The following is a 16,354-nucleotide window of genomic DNA, read 5'->3' on the forward strand; positions in this document are numbered from 1 at the left end:
GGCATAGAGTTGCTCATAATATGTTCTTAGAATTGTTTGTATTTCTTTGGTGTTGGTTGTGATCTCTCCTCTTTCATTCATGATTTTGTTGATTTGGGTCATTTCTCTTTTCTTTTTGATAAGTCTGGCCAGGGGTTTATCAATCTTATTAATTCAGCCTGAGACTTTTTAAGTCTTGATCTCTTCCTGATGTTCTTAGAGGATAGCCCTCCAAAATTTCTAACGGGGAGGTCAAGATGTTTTCAAGGCATCCTCTCAATGTCTGGCTATTTTGAAAACTCTCTAGTGCCCTCAAACAGAATTTTGTATTTTATCCAGATTTTCTCTTTGGTTTTGTGGGTACATTGGTCAGATACAAGCCACTTCACTGTAGAGAGAAGCAGAATGTAGCAAATATTCTTTTTATAATCCCTAGAACTGTCATATAGGCTCTGATCTAGAACTAGAATGTAAACATTTTCTGAACAATATTTATTGAGGTTCCACTTATAATTTCAGGCACTGTCTTGGCACTGGAGATACAGCAGTAAGCAGAGAGCAAAAATCACTGTACTTGTGATGCTTATATTTTGGTGGGAAAGATAGAAAATTGGCAAAATGATTAAGTAAAACATATAGTCTGTTTAATAATGAAAAGTGATAGGGAAAATACGTGGAGAAAGGACTAGAGAATGTTTAGGGGAGAGAGTTATAATTTTATATAAGATATTCAGCTAAAGTCTCAATGGGAAGGTGACATATTCATAAAGATATGAAGGAGTTGAGAGAGCAGGTCATGCAGATATCCAGAGGAAGAGCATTCTAGGTGGGTGGAACAGTAAATGCAAAGTCATGAGGCAGGGGCACACCCAGTATGTTTAAGGAAGAAGAAGGAGGCCAGTGCACTGGAGCAGGTGAGTGATCGGAGGGTAGGAGAGGATGAAGTCAGAGAGGAAACTGGGGGCAATTTGTGAAGGGCGTCGGAGGTCATTGTAAGGACTTTAGCTTTTACTCTGAGTAAGATGGGAAGCCGTAGGAGGGCTTAAAACATAAGAGTGACATGACTGACTTAGGATTTACCAAGTTCACTCTAGTTACTATATGGTGAATAGATAGAAGAACGGCAGTGGAAGAAGCAAGGAGACTTGTTAGAAGGCAATGATCTAGGTAGGAAAGGATCAACGTGTAAAAGAGGAAGTGCTAAGATGGAGCCTAAAGGACCAGATATGGGGTGAGAAAGAGGAACTCAAGGAGACTCTAAGGTTTTTGACCTGAGCAGTTGGAAGAATGAAAAAGGCAGGAAGGGGATTTTAGAAGCTCAACTTTGAACATGATAATTGGAAATGTTTAGTAGCTACTCAAGCAGAATCAGATGATTAGAAATAAAAATATGAAATTCAAGGGAGAGGGCTGGGCTGGAAGTGTAAATTTAGGAAGCATCAGCACATAGCAAGTATTTAAAGCTATGAGACCTGAGGATATCTTCAGGGGAGATATAGGTAGAAAAAAGGTGAGGACCAGGACTGATCTTCAGGCTTCCCCAACATTTAGAAGTCCAGGAAATGTGGGGAAACCAGCAAAGGAGACTAAGAAGGAGCATCCAGAGATGTAGCAGGAAAATGAGAAGTGAGTGCTGTCCAGGAGGGAGTGAACAACTACATCAAGTGTGTTGCAGAGAGGCCCAATTACACAATGATGGGCAACTGACTGGTGGCATTAGTGATGTAGAGGCCACCGGTGATTATGATAAGGGTCTTTTGGTGTCATAATAGGAAGGAAAGTCTGTTATATATGGGTTCAAGAGAGATGAGCAAAAGAGAAATTACAGACAGTAAGTATAGGCAACTCTTTCAAGGAACATTGCAATAAGGCAGGACAAAGAGGGGCAGAAGCTGCATTGGGAAGAGAGATCAGAGAGAATATTTTCAAATTGGAAAAACAATAGCATGTTTGCTATGTTGGCTGAAATAGTCCAGTGGAGGGCAAAAATCGATGATGTGGGAGGAGAAGGGGCAGAATTACAGGAGCAACGTTTGCACGGGTGAGAGGGACTGGGACCCAGTGCACACGCGGGGCTGCCTCAGAGTTGCACCCACAGCTCAACGATAGCTCTGCGGTCAGTGTGAGCCAAAGACTGCTTTAGGCCACAGATGTCCAAGAAGAGGCTAAGGTTTCTGACCTGTTCATTGTAGACTTCAAATGCATTTCCATACTAGAAAATTGACTCCTCCAACAAAGATTCAGCAAAAGGAGGGCAAGTGGCACTTTCAGAAACAGAGGAAGCAGGTTTCTTCTCTCCTGCCCATGCCCTTTGGGTCAGGCTGTTTCAACTGCAGTGCAGCCCAAGGGCAGACCAAAGTCTATGGTTAGGACCCAGCCTTGAAGGTCAGGCTATCACTTTGGCCTCACCACAAGGAGGAACGCACCATCTCTGCCATGATTCAGGTTGTCATCATCTACTAGGGTCCCAGGCCAGAACTCTCACAGCTACCTTGCCTCTTCTCCCTTTCTCACCTCCATCAACTGGTCAATAATCAGATCTTACAGTTGCTATTTTAGAAATGCTTCCCCCAAATACCCATCTCTCTCCATTTGCTTAGCACTGCCTAAATCTACACCCACATCCTCTTGCTCTCGGCCTACTTCAAGGCCTTCTACTGGTCTCCTGGCCTCCTGCTCCCTCCTCCTCCATCATTGTATGACCATGAGAGTTATCATCTTAAAACACAAAGCTGGATTTGTCACATATGTGTTTGAAAGCTTTTTCTGTCTTGCATATGTCTAGAAGCAGGAATTTTGAAACTGGAGTCTATACATTCCCTGGAATCACAGGTATAATTTTATGTGTATCATTACGTGTGGATTTTTTTCTGGAGAAGGCAGTGGCTCATAGCTTTGTTCAGATTCTCAGACGTGTCCGTGACCTCGACAGCCTAAGAATCACAGACAGGCTCAAAGGGTAATGTATGAGCTCCCTGCTTGAGACTATAAGTTTCCCCATTATTTGTCCTTAGTTGTACCTGCTGTCACTCTTCAACATTTAACAGAACATTTGTTGAGCCAGGCATTGTTGTACTACTAAGTGCTAGGCATTTTTGTGTGTGCTGGGGGAGACAGAGATAAACAGGATATGGAGCTTACCTTTCAGTAAGGGATGGGGTTGGAGAGGATATGGAGATAGATAAATAAAAAGAATATTTTTTAGGGCGCCTGCATGGCTCAGTCGTTAGGCATCTGCCTTCGGCTCAGGTCATGAACCCAGGGTCCTGGGATCGAGCCCCGCATCGGGCTCCCTGCTCGGCGGGAAGCCTGCTTCTCCCTCTCCCACTCCCCCTGCTTGTGTTCCCTCTCTTGCTGTCTCTCTCTCTGTCAAATAAATAAATAAAATCTTAAAAAAAAAGAATAATCCCATTTGGGGATTAAAGTAAGATTATATGAATGCTAGTGGAAGGCTACTTTAGGTAGTATTGTAAACTGGAATAGCCAATTTGGTCAATGACAACCCTTAGGCTCTTTCTGGTTGACAATGGGAATGCTAAAGAAGTTTGAAGAGGATGAGTGTTAGCTACCTGCCGTGATTTCACAATGATGTTATAAGAGATGCAATTGCAGAGTAAATTATGCCCTCATAGAGATATTCATCAATTTAACTTCTCCAAGAGGCAAGCACAAAACCAGTTCATACACTTGTTCTGTAGGCTCAAGGAAATCCCAGCTCTCTGTCCTTTTAAGTGCTCCAACAAACACCAAGATTCCAGAGGCAGGATTCTTACTATCCTAATAGCCCACCAGAAACCAGAATCTTCCAGAATTTACAGCTGGCTAGTGATAGCACCACTTGGGAATTGGCTTAGAGCGACACCGGTGGGTAAAGCTTATGGACTCCATTGGTTTCTTATACTCTGTGCATACAAAGGGTGGGAGAGTGTTCCCAACACATTTTAGCTGGCCCATCTATTGTCTTACCTTGGGATCCCCCATAAGCACACCCTGAGACAACACCATGGGTATCACTATGTTATTTCAGGGATGATTTCAGGAAGTACAAGTGAGGGAGTAGGAAAAATGAAATAGGAAATAAAAAAGACAACAAAGGGAGACATCAAAAAGTTTGCTAAGGAGAGTTATTACTGTAAGTGGCTGTGCCTTAAGGCATCCGGGGACCCTCTGAGACACCATGTGAAGCAAACTGCGGAATCTTTCCACCAAAGGACTGGGAGACTGGGGTATTTGTCCAGTGACTCCTATCTCCTCTCAGTTGAAGATTGCCCTGGGGGAATTAGCTCTCCTGGTTAGACCTGTTTTTAGCAGAGCAAGCTCCAGTGGTGGCAGAGAAAAGAGTCAGGCAGAAAGAAAGAAAAGATGGATGCTTGAGGTGGGAGGTGGCCAAGCTGTTGGATACTGACCATCTCAGAAGCAGTTGAACCCAGGTGGGCAGAGGGGTCTTGGGGTGGGGCACCCACACAGCATCATCTCACATAGATCTTGAAAACTTCACAGAACTCACCTCTAATTTACCAGTAAAAATCCACTCAGAAATCCATTTGCTAGGCTACTTAGCCAAGTGTTGTTCACTGATCTAGACACAAATACCAGACGCTCCCAGACACGGGCCTCCTGGCTAATTACCAAGCTTCACCCTGCGCTGTGGATCCTTGACTGAAATGCTAGCAGCCCCTGGCTTATGGCTTAACCAAGCCACACACATGTAATATCACACTTACATGCTGGGGTCTTTTAAGGTAAGTTACAGACACTGTGACCGATAGGTGTCCAGGGAAGGCCTCTCAGAGGAGGTGACCATGAAGCTAAGGTCTGAATGTCAAGGAGGAGCCTGCCAGGCAAGGTCTAACATTTTAGGCACAGAGACTAGCTCCTGCCACTGCTTCCTTCTCCCTCCCCCCTTCTCCAGGCTTGCCAGGGCCTCTTATGCTTTTTGTTTGTCTACCTGGAAAACAACTCTTGCCTGCCTCTCTGCCTGCGACCTCCTCTTCAGGCTTCAAAGCCTGGCTCAAATAGCCCATCTCCTCATAAACTCTCTTTCCACAACTTCACTGGAGTCCTCCGAGGTGGTGAGCATCCAAGGTGGTTGGTCCTGTCTCTGCTTTGTTGTATTATATTTTGCCTTTCTGTGTTTGCCTTCTTAGGAGGGCTTGTTCATCTCCGTATCCCTGGTCCTTAGCCCAATGCCTGGCTTATAGTAGCTGCTCAATAAACATTTGCTCAGTGAATGGTATCGGTGGGCTTGGCAGGGAAGGGCAGTTAGTCAGGATGATAAGCCAGGGTTGGCTCCTCTTTCTAAGTCACTTGCTACCAAGTCCTCACATCCCTGCCCAAAGGCTCATCCCCAGTAGTACCAGGAAGGGAAATGTTAATAATGTCCGAAAGGGAGAGACTTTCTTCTACATGCTGAGCACAAAGGCAGGTCTTTGAGGATATGCTGTGGGGGAGGTTTGGCCCTCTCCCATTCCATGGTTTAATGTGTAACTTGTCACCTTTCCTGAATGTCAATTTCTTTTATTTGCCCGTAACACTTTCACCTTGCTTGGTCTCCTTGGTTACAGTTCCAGTCCCACTGCGGACCTGTCACCAGCTTAGCCACCTCTGTTCCACTTTGACTCACAGGGGCTTTGACAACCTTGTCTCTCGCCCCAGGGGCCTGACCAAGGCTAGACCTCCCCAATCCCCGGGACACGCCCCAAACTGCCCTCACCCCAGGGCCAGCTCTTAGTAGCACGGGGTATTCCTTGAGAGTAAGATCCCCGGGGGCTGGACTTGTCCTGTGCCTCCTGCAGAGTCTCATACTTTGGAGATGCTCAGAGAGTATTTACGGAATTAAACCAAATCGCTGTCCCTTCCTCTATTGAGATCCCTTCAGTTGAAGACTATTTTCATTTCCTTAGAAAAGTTCATACTAACCTATAAGCTCTCCCTCTTTCCCTTCCCCACTTCTGCGTCCCCCAGTTCTTCTACAAATACGTATTGGGCACCTCATATATGTCGGGGACAGAGGGGTCCATGATAATTAAGACATCCCAGGTATCTCTTTTACAGAGATGATGTTACAGTGGGGGATGAATCAACAAATCAGCAAGGTGACCTCAAATTGTGGAAGATTCTATAAGGGAAATAATCAGAGGCCCCTGACAGAAAGGAAAGGAGAGGGATCTGCTCTGGAAAGGGCATCCAGGGAAAGCACCATCAGAGGAGGTGACAGATCATGTGATGAACAGTGTCAATGTCCTGATGCAAAATTTTGTTTCTTAAAAAAAAAAAAAAAATCTATAGCTAATGACATAAAGTTGCCATTTGTTTGTTTTGGTGGCAAGTACATGGGTATTTATTACCTTTTGCACTTACTTTTCTGTATTAAAAATGTTTTCTGCATGAAATCATCTAATTGAAAACTTCTACTCCAACAATTCATAGCTTGTAACACATGAGCCATAGCTCATATGAATGATGAGTAGCCACTTTGGAGCATCATCAAGGGACCCCATGGCCCTTGTCTTGTGGCCATCCTTGCCTTCACCTTTTCTCTTCCAGTCAGACTCTTACTCACCCTTCAAAACCCAGCTTAAATATCACCTTCCCAGTGAAGCTTTCCTTTACCTCTTAGAGAGAGTCAGTTGTTCCTGATTGTGGTGGCTCGGCTCAGTACATTGCTTATATATTTCTAATAAACCTTAGCATATTCATACTTTGTTTGCATATATAGATTCTTCCAAGGCATCCTCTGATTCTTGTTTATCTCTTTATCCTTAGCTTCTAGCACAGAGCACACAGCAGCATATTGTAGATTCTCAATAATGATTCTCCATGATGCTTGTTGGACGAATGAATAATGTTTAACCTTCAAACAACAAGCTCTCAAAAGAGTATTAATAGAAGATATTTGTATACAAGGAATGTGCTAATTAAAATTAGTTTTATTTATTCATTCACACAAACTCAGCAAGAACTCCATTTGGCTGCTATTAATGTTTAGTGTGATTTACTATAAGTACTAGAAATGTAAAAAATGTGGGTCTTCTGAAAGGAAAGCCACAGTTCTCTCTGGTTTTCTCCCACCCCTCCCCCTATCTGTCTGAATCAGTAAGGCTTTACTTTACTTCGTGTCTTTTCCTAAGACTTGCAGGCTGGTTGCGCAGTAATTTAATTACTCCTAAATCTACTGAAGGCAAATACCAAGCAATCTATGGGGAAAGATTATGGAGTTCCAGATTATTTATTAAGTAAACCTTATGTAGTCCTCATGGCGTTGACGGCGACCCCACCCCCCACCCCCACCCTGTGGGTGTTAGCCCTGGGAGGAAAGCCCAATTAGAAAAGTTTAGATCGTGGAGTTATCCAACAGAAGGACTGCAGAACCCTTCTATAAAGGCCAGCCAAGATGCAGGGCTGCTTAGCTCCTCCCAAAGTTCTAGGTTCTTCCTGGAGGAACACGGATTACTAAACATCGAACCACTTTCTTTTCTTTTAGGAGAGAGTTGCCACCATCTTTGTGCATCATCGTTGGGGGGCGTGTAGGTCTGGAGTGGGACTGACTTGGTTCATATCCCAGCTCTGCCTCTTTCAAGGGGGGAATATCATAGGACCTCCCTCTGCCTCAGTTTCTGTATCTGTAGAACAGGGATGAGAAATGTAATCTCCACTTCATAGGGTTGCTGTGAACATTGGATTACTTAACACATACAGAAAGTTTAGAACAGGGCCCATAGTAAGTGCTCAGGTGCACAAGGAGCGCTCTAAGAAACTCACTCACGCGGCTCAACTGATTAGAGAAAGAGGGTGATCTCTGTTGTTGTCACCTACTCCTTGGCTGGTTTCTTGACCCCTGTCCCGTCTGTTTGGGGCTATTGTGACTTAACCAATGGAAAATCACTTTGTAAAGTGCTACAAAAATCTGCAGGGGATTTTTTTTTTCCTGTCCCAAAGACTAAAACTCTTTTTGATGGGGGTCAGGGCTTGGATTACAGCTAAGGGGAGGTACTGCCAACTTACCATATGTAAGAAGGAGAAATGGAATAACCAAAAATATGAACGAGAGTTCACACCACTGACATTATTCTACCAATGTTTGCATTTAGACATTCTTAACCTGTGAGGTCTCAGGGCTTTCCTATGGATTTACATTAGTTGGCTGGCTCCCAGCTTGCATCACCATATTTGGCACGAACCCACCCTCGAATACGTGAGTTAGCATGCCTTGGGGTGTTAGTAATGGAAACGTAACTAATAGTGATTTAAGCAATAAACACCCGCATCATCCCCTAATACAAGACGTATGCGGTTGCAGGGTTGGTTTTACTTCAGCAGCCCACCAATGCCATCAGGGACCCATGCCTCTTCCCTTCTGGTGCTCCGCCATCCTCTGCATGCTGGCTTTTCTCCTCCACACTTCTTTTCTCATAGTTACCATGTGGTTTCTGCAGCTCTTTCCGCACATCTCTCTCTCTGTGTCATGGAGGACAACCTTGCCCAAATACCCTTCTCTCCCGACAGACTGCCCCTTAAGTCTCACTGTCTGCCCGGGACACATGGCAGCCTCTAGCTGTAAAGAAGGCTGGGAGACAAGTGGGCGTTTTCAGCCTCTACAGCTTGTGACCGGCCCAGGAAATGCAGTGCGGAAAGACTGTAGGGTAGACAACTGAAAATATGTGCCCAATGTACTTACTTAAGCACCTCTTCCATACTTCTCATCCATGTCCCCTTCTCCCAAGTCCCTTCCAGCTCATAGTAAATGGCCGGAAGAGGGCCTTTGCCTTCATACGCCCACACGATTGTCATCTGCATGGTTCTAGGGAGGTCCTGGGGACCGCCACATGAACCGTGCCTTCTGGAGTTGTATGGTGCACAGTCTTCTTAACCAGCAGCCCTCTGGACTGCTTCTCAGTCATCCTATACTCATCCCTTACCTCACTCTTCACGCTCTCACTTTAGATTTCCTAATTTGTTAGCTTTCAGTCATTCATTGATGCACACTTACGGTCACCTAATACGTGCCAGGACAGGCATCGGTTGGTAGTGGGATGGAGGGTCACAAAAACATGAAAAAAGCCCGTCCTCATCCTCCAGGAGCAACATCTCAGGGATAGAGACTGCTATGTGAGCCAACATTCATAGTACTGTGTGGCAGGTGCCATTGCAGAGTGTCCTGAAGAGCACGGGGGAAGGTGTGGCCGAAGTAGGGAAAGGCTTTGGGGCAGATGACAATGGAATTGGGTCATGATGTCCAAATGGTGTGGCAGGGATATGAAAGAGATTGCAGTGTTGCCAAGGAAAAGGCTCCACATGGCAGGGAATGGTGAGGGGGTGACCAGGAATATAGGCTAGAGCAGATTTCTTAAATATAAGCTAGAGCAAGGCATTGGGTTTTATGGCATGAAACCTAGAGAGCCATGAGGGTTGGGGGTGGTGTCAGAGAAGAGATGGTTAAATAGCGAGTAAGAGCACAGCCTTTCAACTCAGGCAGATGTGGGTCCAAATCCTGACTCCACTGCTATCCCACTGCCCAGTCTTGGGCAAGTCATTTCGCCTCTCTGACTGCCGGCTTCCTGGATGATGAACGGGGAAGAAGAATCCTTGGCCGTGAGGGTAGTTGTAAGGATTAAATAAGGCAATGTAGATCAGGGACCTTACAGAAACTCCGGCACATGGTGGGTGCTCAGTACAATGGGACTTACCTCCATTGTGACTGCCTCGTTGTGGCATGAGGCAAACATGCAAGAGAAGTGGGCACACGACTCGAGGCAAAAGGGGACATTGTAGGTGGCTCAGATGAGCTGTTCTGTGGGCAGCAGGGGAGCCCTGCAGTCAGGGCCGCTGTGGGCCGGGAACACAGGGGAAGGGCATCACGCTCAAGCTGGACCATGGAGAATGAGTAGAAAGTAGGTGAGAGAGCGGCCAGGCAGGAGAACTAGGGGTGCAGCTAGTAGGGACAGTTGGTTTATGAGGCCCTGTGTAGGCTGGTTGAGCAGTAGGTGGGGTCTCTGGGGTAAAGGGATGGAAGAAATCAGGCTTGGCGGTCTGGGGCTTTTGATTTGTTGACTTGGCCCCACCTGAGGCCTCCTGTTATTCCCCTGTTCTGGCACCCTTCCTTCGTCTAAGAAGAGTATAGTCTCCTCCCCCCGTGGGGGTGCGAGTAGGGGTGCGTTGCGCATTTGTCACTCTGCGGGAGCTGGCAGTCCCAGTGCGTGCCTGGTTGGGGGGAGGGTGGTGTTTGCTTCAGTGGGGACACCTGCCTTTGGGCCCAACCACCTAGGATGGGGTTGGGCTATGTCTCCCACTTCCTCTTCCCAAGCGAGATGTCACCACCTTTGAGCTGTGTTACCCCCCCTCCCCAATCCCTATAGAATGCCCTCCAGAGGGAAGAGCCAGGGGTGTCCCTGACTCCAGCTGCTCCTTGTGTGTGGAGCCAGAGCCCACGATGGCCACTCTCAGGTCTCCCGAGTCCTGGCAGGAGATGACTAATGGCCTAGCGGCACCGATGTGTTGTGTTTCGTTCTCTGCCCAAGCAGATAGATTCTTCTTTCCAGATAAAACGAATGCAGGCCCTTCCTGGGCTGTGTGCGGGTCCCTGCCCACCCCTCCTGGTTGCAGTCTGGTAGGGAACTCTGAAAGGTAAATGCGTTGATAAGCTGGTGGGGGCAGGGACGGCTACACCTTCAGGGGCCCTTGTAAACAGTGTAAAGTCACCTTGCTATGCGGAACTAATGACTGCCACAAGCCCAGTGGAGGCGGGTGGTACCACATCTGCGCAGGAGCCAGTGTCCCTATGGCAGGGAGGGGACTGTCAGGGCTTCACCTACCCAGGCCTTCTTTCCCGTGCGACACTCACTCAGCTGTGTCTCAGACGGAGTGCGAGACCTCCTGAACTTTCCGTTGCCTCCTCTGTAGAAGGAGTGTCATGGGTGACTTGTGTACCCGTCCCCCCACCAAAAGATATCAAAATCCTAACCCCCAGTGCCTGTGAATGTGAACTTACTTGGAAATAGGGTCTTTGCAGATGATCAACTTAAAAAGAGGACATTAGGGTATCAGCCCTAATCCAGTAAGACTGAAATGTGGACACAAAGATACACACAGGGCGAATGCCACGTAAAGTTGAAGGGCACAGATTGGGGTGACGCCCCCATAAGCCGAAACTAGGAGAAAACTCACCCAAAACTAGGAGAGCAGCCTGGAACAGAGTCTCCCTCATTCCCTCAGATGGAACGAACCCTGCCCACGTCTTGGGCTTCTAGCTTCTGGAAGTGAGAGAAAGTAAACTTCTGTTGTTCTCAGCCACCCAGTTCTTGGTACTTAGTTATGGCAGTCCTAGCAAACTAACACAGAGGAATGAGAATCCTCCCCATGGGTGGACGGTACTGCTGTAACTAGGAAACCGTGTGAAGCGCCTGGCCCAGAGTGGGTGCTCACAAAGAGTCATCGAATCTTAAGGCCAGGAGGCTCTAGCTTTGGGGGAAGAACCAAAGCAAGCTCCAGTAATGTGGCTAAGGTGGGCGGTGGTGGGGGAGGGGGTGGCACACCTCGGAATGAGTGTAGGGGCACGCACGGGGGCTGGTGATGCTACCTGGAGCATTTATTAGAACTCTCCAGTGCCAGGCACTGTTCTGAGCATTGCTTTACAAAATGGAGTCATTTTATCCTCCTGACAATCTTAGGAGGTAGACCCTTAGAATCTCCACATTGTAACTGGGCAAAGTGCAGCATAGAGAAGTGAAGGGATTTTACTCGTTTCCTAATAATCAGTGGAAGGGGCAGGATTCCAACCCAGGGAGTCCCGGTCCGAAGTCTGTGCTTTAACTGCCAGGGAAATGTGCCTATGTACCCCCGTGCTCCCAGTGGCCCAGGGGGTCTGGCCCTGGAAGCTCCCGAAAACAAAGGGCTGTGTTCTCCCAAGATGATGACCAGCATTTCAAGGGAGGCCTGTGTGATCCGAGGGATGCGCACTGGCTATCAGCTGGTCCCCCGCAGACTCCCAGGGCCACTTCCAGGGAGCAGACACCAAGGCTTCGTTCAGTTGAAAGAATTGTGACTGAACCCCTGCAGTAATTCAGAGATCGGCCTGGAGGGAAACAGTCAACACTGAGGCTCCACCTCGCTTTCTAAGGAGGGTGCCTTCCAGGAGAAGTGGCTTGATTCAACCCATTCGCTGACGGCTCGCGGCAGACTAGACGCCGCGCCTCTAGGAGAGGCCACAGCCATGTGTGGTTTCTGCCAGAAGTCAGGGAGGGTCAGCTGGAGAATTTGAGGAGAAAGCAAATAATGGAGGGAAGTCCCCAGTTCACCTCAGAAGTGAAAGGTTTTCCCCTAACAAGGAGCCTGGTGGTGACTGTGCACTGAAGCAGTTGCCACCCCAGTCATGGCCTGGGATTCCTCCGGAACCCGAAGCCCCAGCCCCAGTTCTCTACCTTCCTAGGGATACCGTCATAAAACAGACATGCTAGGAGTGAGTGTCCTAGTCCAAAGTACTCAAGTGGGTGTCTTAGGCATCACACATTCATGCACTCATTCATTCATTCATTCAGTCAGTCAGTCAGTCAGTCATTCAATAAGTCAGTCAGTTCGTACTCAGGAAGGCCTTACTATGTGTCAGGCACCATGGCAGCCCTTGGGGACTAACGGTGAATAAGACAAACACATGGTCTTTTCCCTTGGAGCTTGTCTTCCAATGGCAGGCCCCTCATGGGCATGTTTGAGGTCCTACGTATTAAATAGGCTTTGACTTCAACAGCTTGGCTACTGCCCGTCCTCAGTTTCTGTTAACTTGGAGAGGATCAAGGATCAGATCTGACATTAAGAGGAAATTCAACTTTATTTTCCAAAAAATGGGGATCAGGAAATGTCTATTCCTCACCACACCAGCAAAGGGCTTGTCCCATGACCCCTCTAGAAGGGGGAACCTCACCTGAGATTTCACCTACATCAGTGTGCCCGAGTAAGCAGATCATCCAGACAGATGACCCTCGTGTGACCAAAGCTAGTGGGTCTACACGTGGCAGGATGGAAGTCCGTCGGGTGATCGGGAGCTCACCTGGTTCATTGTTGGACAGCCCCCACTTCTGTCACCATGACTCTGTCTTCTGGAAACTTTGCCCCGTGGCCCCGGCTCCCAGAGGTGGGCTGGCCTGCCCCTGAGAGGCCACCCCACCTTTACAGGACTCTGACAGAACTTTGTTTCTTAAGAGACCCTTCCGTATTTCAAAGAGTGGGGCTCATTTCCCCAAGGAGAAACTTTTTTCAATGTGTTCTCCTAGGAAATCTTTCTGGAAAAAGCAGACACCAATGCCCCCCAAGGCCTTTCAACCTTGGGCAATTCTTCTGTCAGGAATGTCGTTCCTTGGCCTTTTAAAAACCCATTATGTGCTGCGACTTGGCCCACTGGGCCCTGCCCACCAGGCACAAGCGACTCCTGACTCTGTCCCAGCCCCTCACCTGCACATCGTCCCTCACCCCCCGGGGGGCCTACTGCAGGTCCCCCAAGAAGCCAGTCTGGCCCCTGAGCTAGGAAAACTCTATCTGTTCCCTCCCTTCCTCCTGATCTGGCCGCAGGAAGGAAACTTTCATGGAAAGCACTTGCACTGACGAAAGCTCCCAAGTCAGGACTTTGACTCGGGCCCTGACAGGGCCTCGGGCTCAGGATGGGGCCTCTCCTTCCCCGTGTGCCACCCGGCTCCCCCCCTTGCTCTCCCTGCCGTCCATCATCCCTCAGCTCCCCCGGGACCCCAAAGGACTGCTCCACCCCCCAGAGAAGTAACTTTCACACTTTCCCCGTTGGGTGTCCTCCCCCATTTCCGCCTCCCTTTTACTGTATATTTTCCTTCCCCGCTTTCCTGTGCCCTTCAGTGGCTGCGGAGTCTGCATGGGGCTCGGCGGAGCTGAACGCCCAGAGCTTTTTGCTGTTTTGTTTAAGACCTGGTTATGGTTGTGGGATTTTTTTTTTTTTTTTTTTTTTGTCAGCTGCCTGTTATATCAATCACGGAGTCGGGATCTATTTATAGGTTGGGAGTACTGTGTCCTTAGTCACAAAGAGACACAGACAGGGGACTGTCAGCTGGTGCCGGAGGAGCTGAACACCGAGTCATCAGCAAGTGGAAACACCTGAGGGGCAGCCTGTCCCCCGCCAGCCCCTGTCCTCGGCCGGCCCCAAGCATGTAAGTACCGCAACTTCTCCCTTCTCTCCGCCCCAGCGCTGCCCCGCACCGTCCTGTCCTTTTCCCTACACAGCCCCCTTCTCTCGCTCCTTCTCCCTCTCCCTCTCCCTCTCTTTTTATGGATAAAAATATCTCCCCGTGCCTGTTCTTTCATTCTGGTTTTCGGCGCTGGAAAGCATCTCTGCGTGGCTGGAGGGGGTGGGGCGGGAACTGTTGCCTTTCTCGGACTGTCACGGGAAGGTCAGAGGGACTGGGAATGGCTGGGTGGGACTGCTACCCAAACGCATTCGGAATCCCTAGGTGCCCTTTTATTTTTATTTGTTTTCGCCGAGAAAAAGTAAGTAAATCAGAAGGGCAAGGGAAAGTTTACATGCGGCTCCGCGGGGTGGTTATGTCTCCCGGCGTGAAAACTTTTATTTGCTGGCAGCTCCAGGCTGTTGGGTGAGCCGGGAAGGTTACGGAGGGAAAACCCAGGTCACCCAGGGCAGGTGATGATGGGGGGCTCCCGGCAGGTTCAGGGGGACTCAGAGCAGTCCCAGTGACCAGCTTTTCTAGAGCACCTCCAAGGAAAAGGACTTTTACCTTTCTTTCTTTCTTCTTTCTTTTTTTTCTTTTTTGCTCCACGGAGTGAGTTTGCTTGGAGGAGTCCAGAGGAGAGCTCATGATTTGTCTTGCCTTACAGGCTTTTGTTGGCTCACACATTTGGTGTATTTTCTTGATCCTGAAAGGGGAACTTCGTGGGGGCGGGGAGGAAGCGTCTCCGAAAAGACTGAAGCCAGGTGCGTGGCGGGCTGCTGGTGCGGGGTGCTCCGCATCCTTCCCTGAAAGGGAGAAACTTAATACGATGCTTGTCAAAGCGCTGCTGGTTTCAGGCAATCGGGGTGCAAGCTCTCTGAGCACACCAGTGGCTCCCAGAGGTGACAGTCCCCAGAGGCTGTCGGGTGTCCCCAGGGCCCACACACCACAAGCTTCCTGTGGAAGATTTGGGACTTTAGCTTTTGGATAATGCAGAGTATTACCTAAAAATCCTGCACGTGGGGAGGTTTGCTATATATTGTTTACAAAGGAATAGTAGCCGTAAATTGGGGGCAAAAAATGTGATGACGTTTAATGTATATGATATTCAACCTTTAAAATGAGTGGTCTGATAATGCCTGGGTTTCTACTTATTAATATAGTGGTTACCTATATACTATATTGCTAAGGACTACTTCTCGATTTGTTTGGGAGAACAATACCCCAACAACAACAGCAAAAATAATCTTTCCAACACTTTAAAAGATTAAACAAGACAGATGGGTCTGGATTATTTTTGATTAAAAACAAAACAAATTTAACTTGGTGAAAGTTAAATAATATGAACACACATATGTTTAGAGAGCCAATTTGATCTCGTTTTACTTCGGACCTTTTGGAAACTTCTTCTTTTGGTTCTTTACTCTCCTCTGTGTTTTATTTAGGGTTATTACTGTCTGTAATCCATTCATTTATTATTTTGAAGGGGGAAATGGGGATCAGGAAGGAATCAGAAATTTAGAAGGACAATGTCACGTGTTCAGGTAGTAAGACCACATGTACTGGTGGGAAAATTGAGAATAAGGAGTTTGGCTTAAGATGGGGGGAGGGGGCTTGTCACTATTTAAAGCTTAGTGTGGAAGGTAAAGCCCAGGAATCAAGAAAAAAATAAACAGGAGTTGAACATACTCTACGTGTAGCATGATGACTTTTCTGTATTCCAAGGCCTCCATTTTGATAAACATATCCTGCTGAGGTTCCCCACAATAATGCCGAAGTGAGATTTGGCGGGTGATTGTTAATTAAGGCTTCAAGTCAATCAAGCGATTGAGACCTTGCATTCAGAGATCACAGCAGTCAGCTGTTTGCACAACTGAACTTCTAGCCGAGGACTCTCAGATCGCAAAGGCTTTTTAGAGAAAGTGTGACATTTTTTAATCTTTTAATGCAAGAGCAAACCATCCCCTCCCTCCTCAACGTGCAGCCCGACCCTGCTGGCCCAGGATTACATGCAGTAGGAGAGTCCTGCATTTCTGAACAAGTGCTCTGTTCTCATTAGCAGGAGCGGTGGAGAGGAGAATGTTTGTTGGAACATTTAGGCAAGAACCACTCCTTCCTTTGGCTACTTGTGGATGCCTTTAGGGGGGATGGAGGCTTTGTTTGGCAGTGTGATGGAGGGCCTAGCTTTCACCCTCAAGTTC

General features: G+C 47.8%; 1 protein-coding gene across 2 annotated transcripts in view; it reads left to right on the forward strand.

Annotated features, from left to right (window-relative positions):
- Positions 1–14,001: 14,001 nt before the first annotated feature.
- Positions 14,002–16,354, forward strand: part of ESRRB (estrogen related receptor beta) — a 167,759-nt gene continuing 165,406 nt past the window's right edge. Inside the window, exon 1 of one of the 2 annotated variants that reach the window (XM_045901289.2) lies at positions 14,002–14,138. In XM_045901289.2, the coding sequence (XP_045757245.1) occupies positions 14,137–14,138 (2 nt within the window). In that variant the 5' untranslated portion in view covers positions 14,002–14,136. The remainder of the gene's footprint in view (positions 14,139–16,354) is intronic. The other variant, XM_054513809.2, reaches the window with a different exon arrangement.

This window comes from Mirounga angustirostris, unplaced genomic scaffold, assembly GCF_029215605.1.
Source record: "Mirounga angustirostris isolate CCGP_5_RB_7025 unplaced genomic scaffold, mMirAng1.0.hap1 SCAF_9, whole genome shotgun sequence".
Taxonomy (NCBI): Eukaryota; Metazoa; Chordata; class Mammalia; order Carnivora; family Phocidae; genus Mirounga; species Mirounga angustirostris.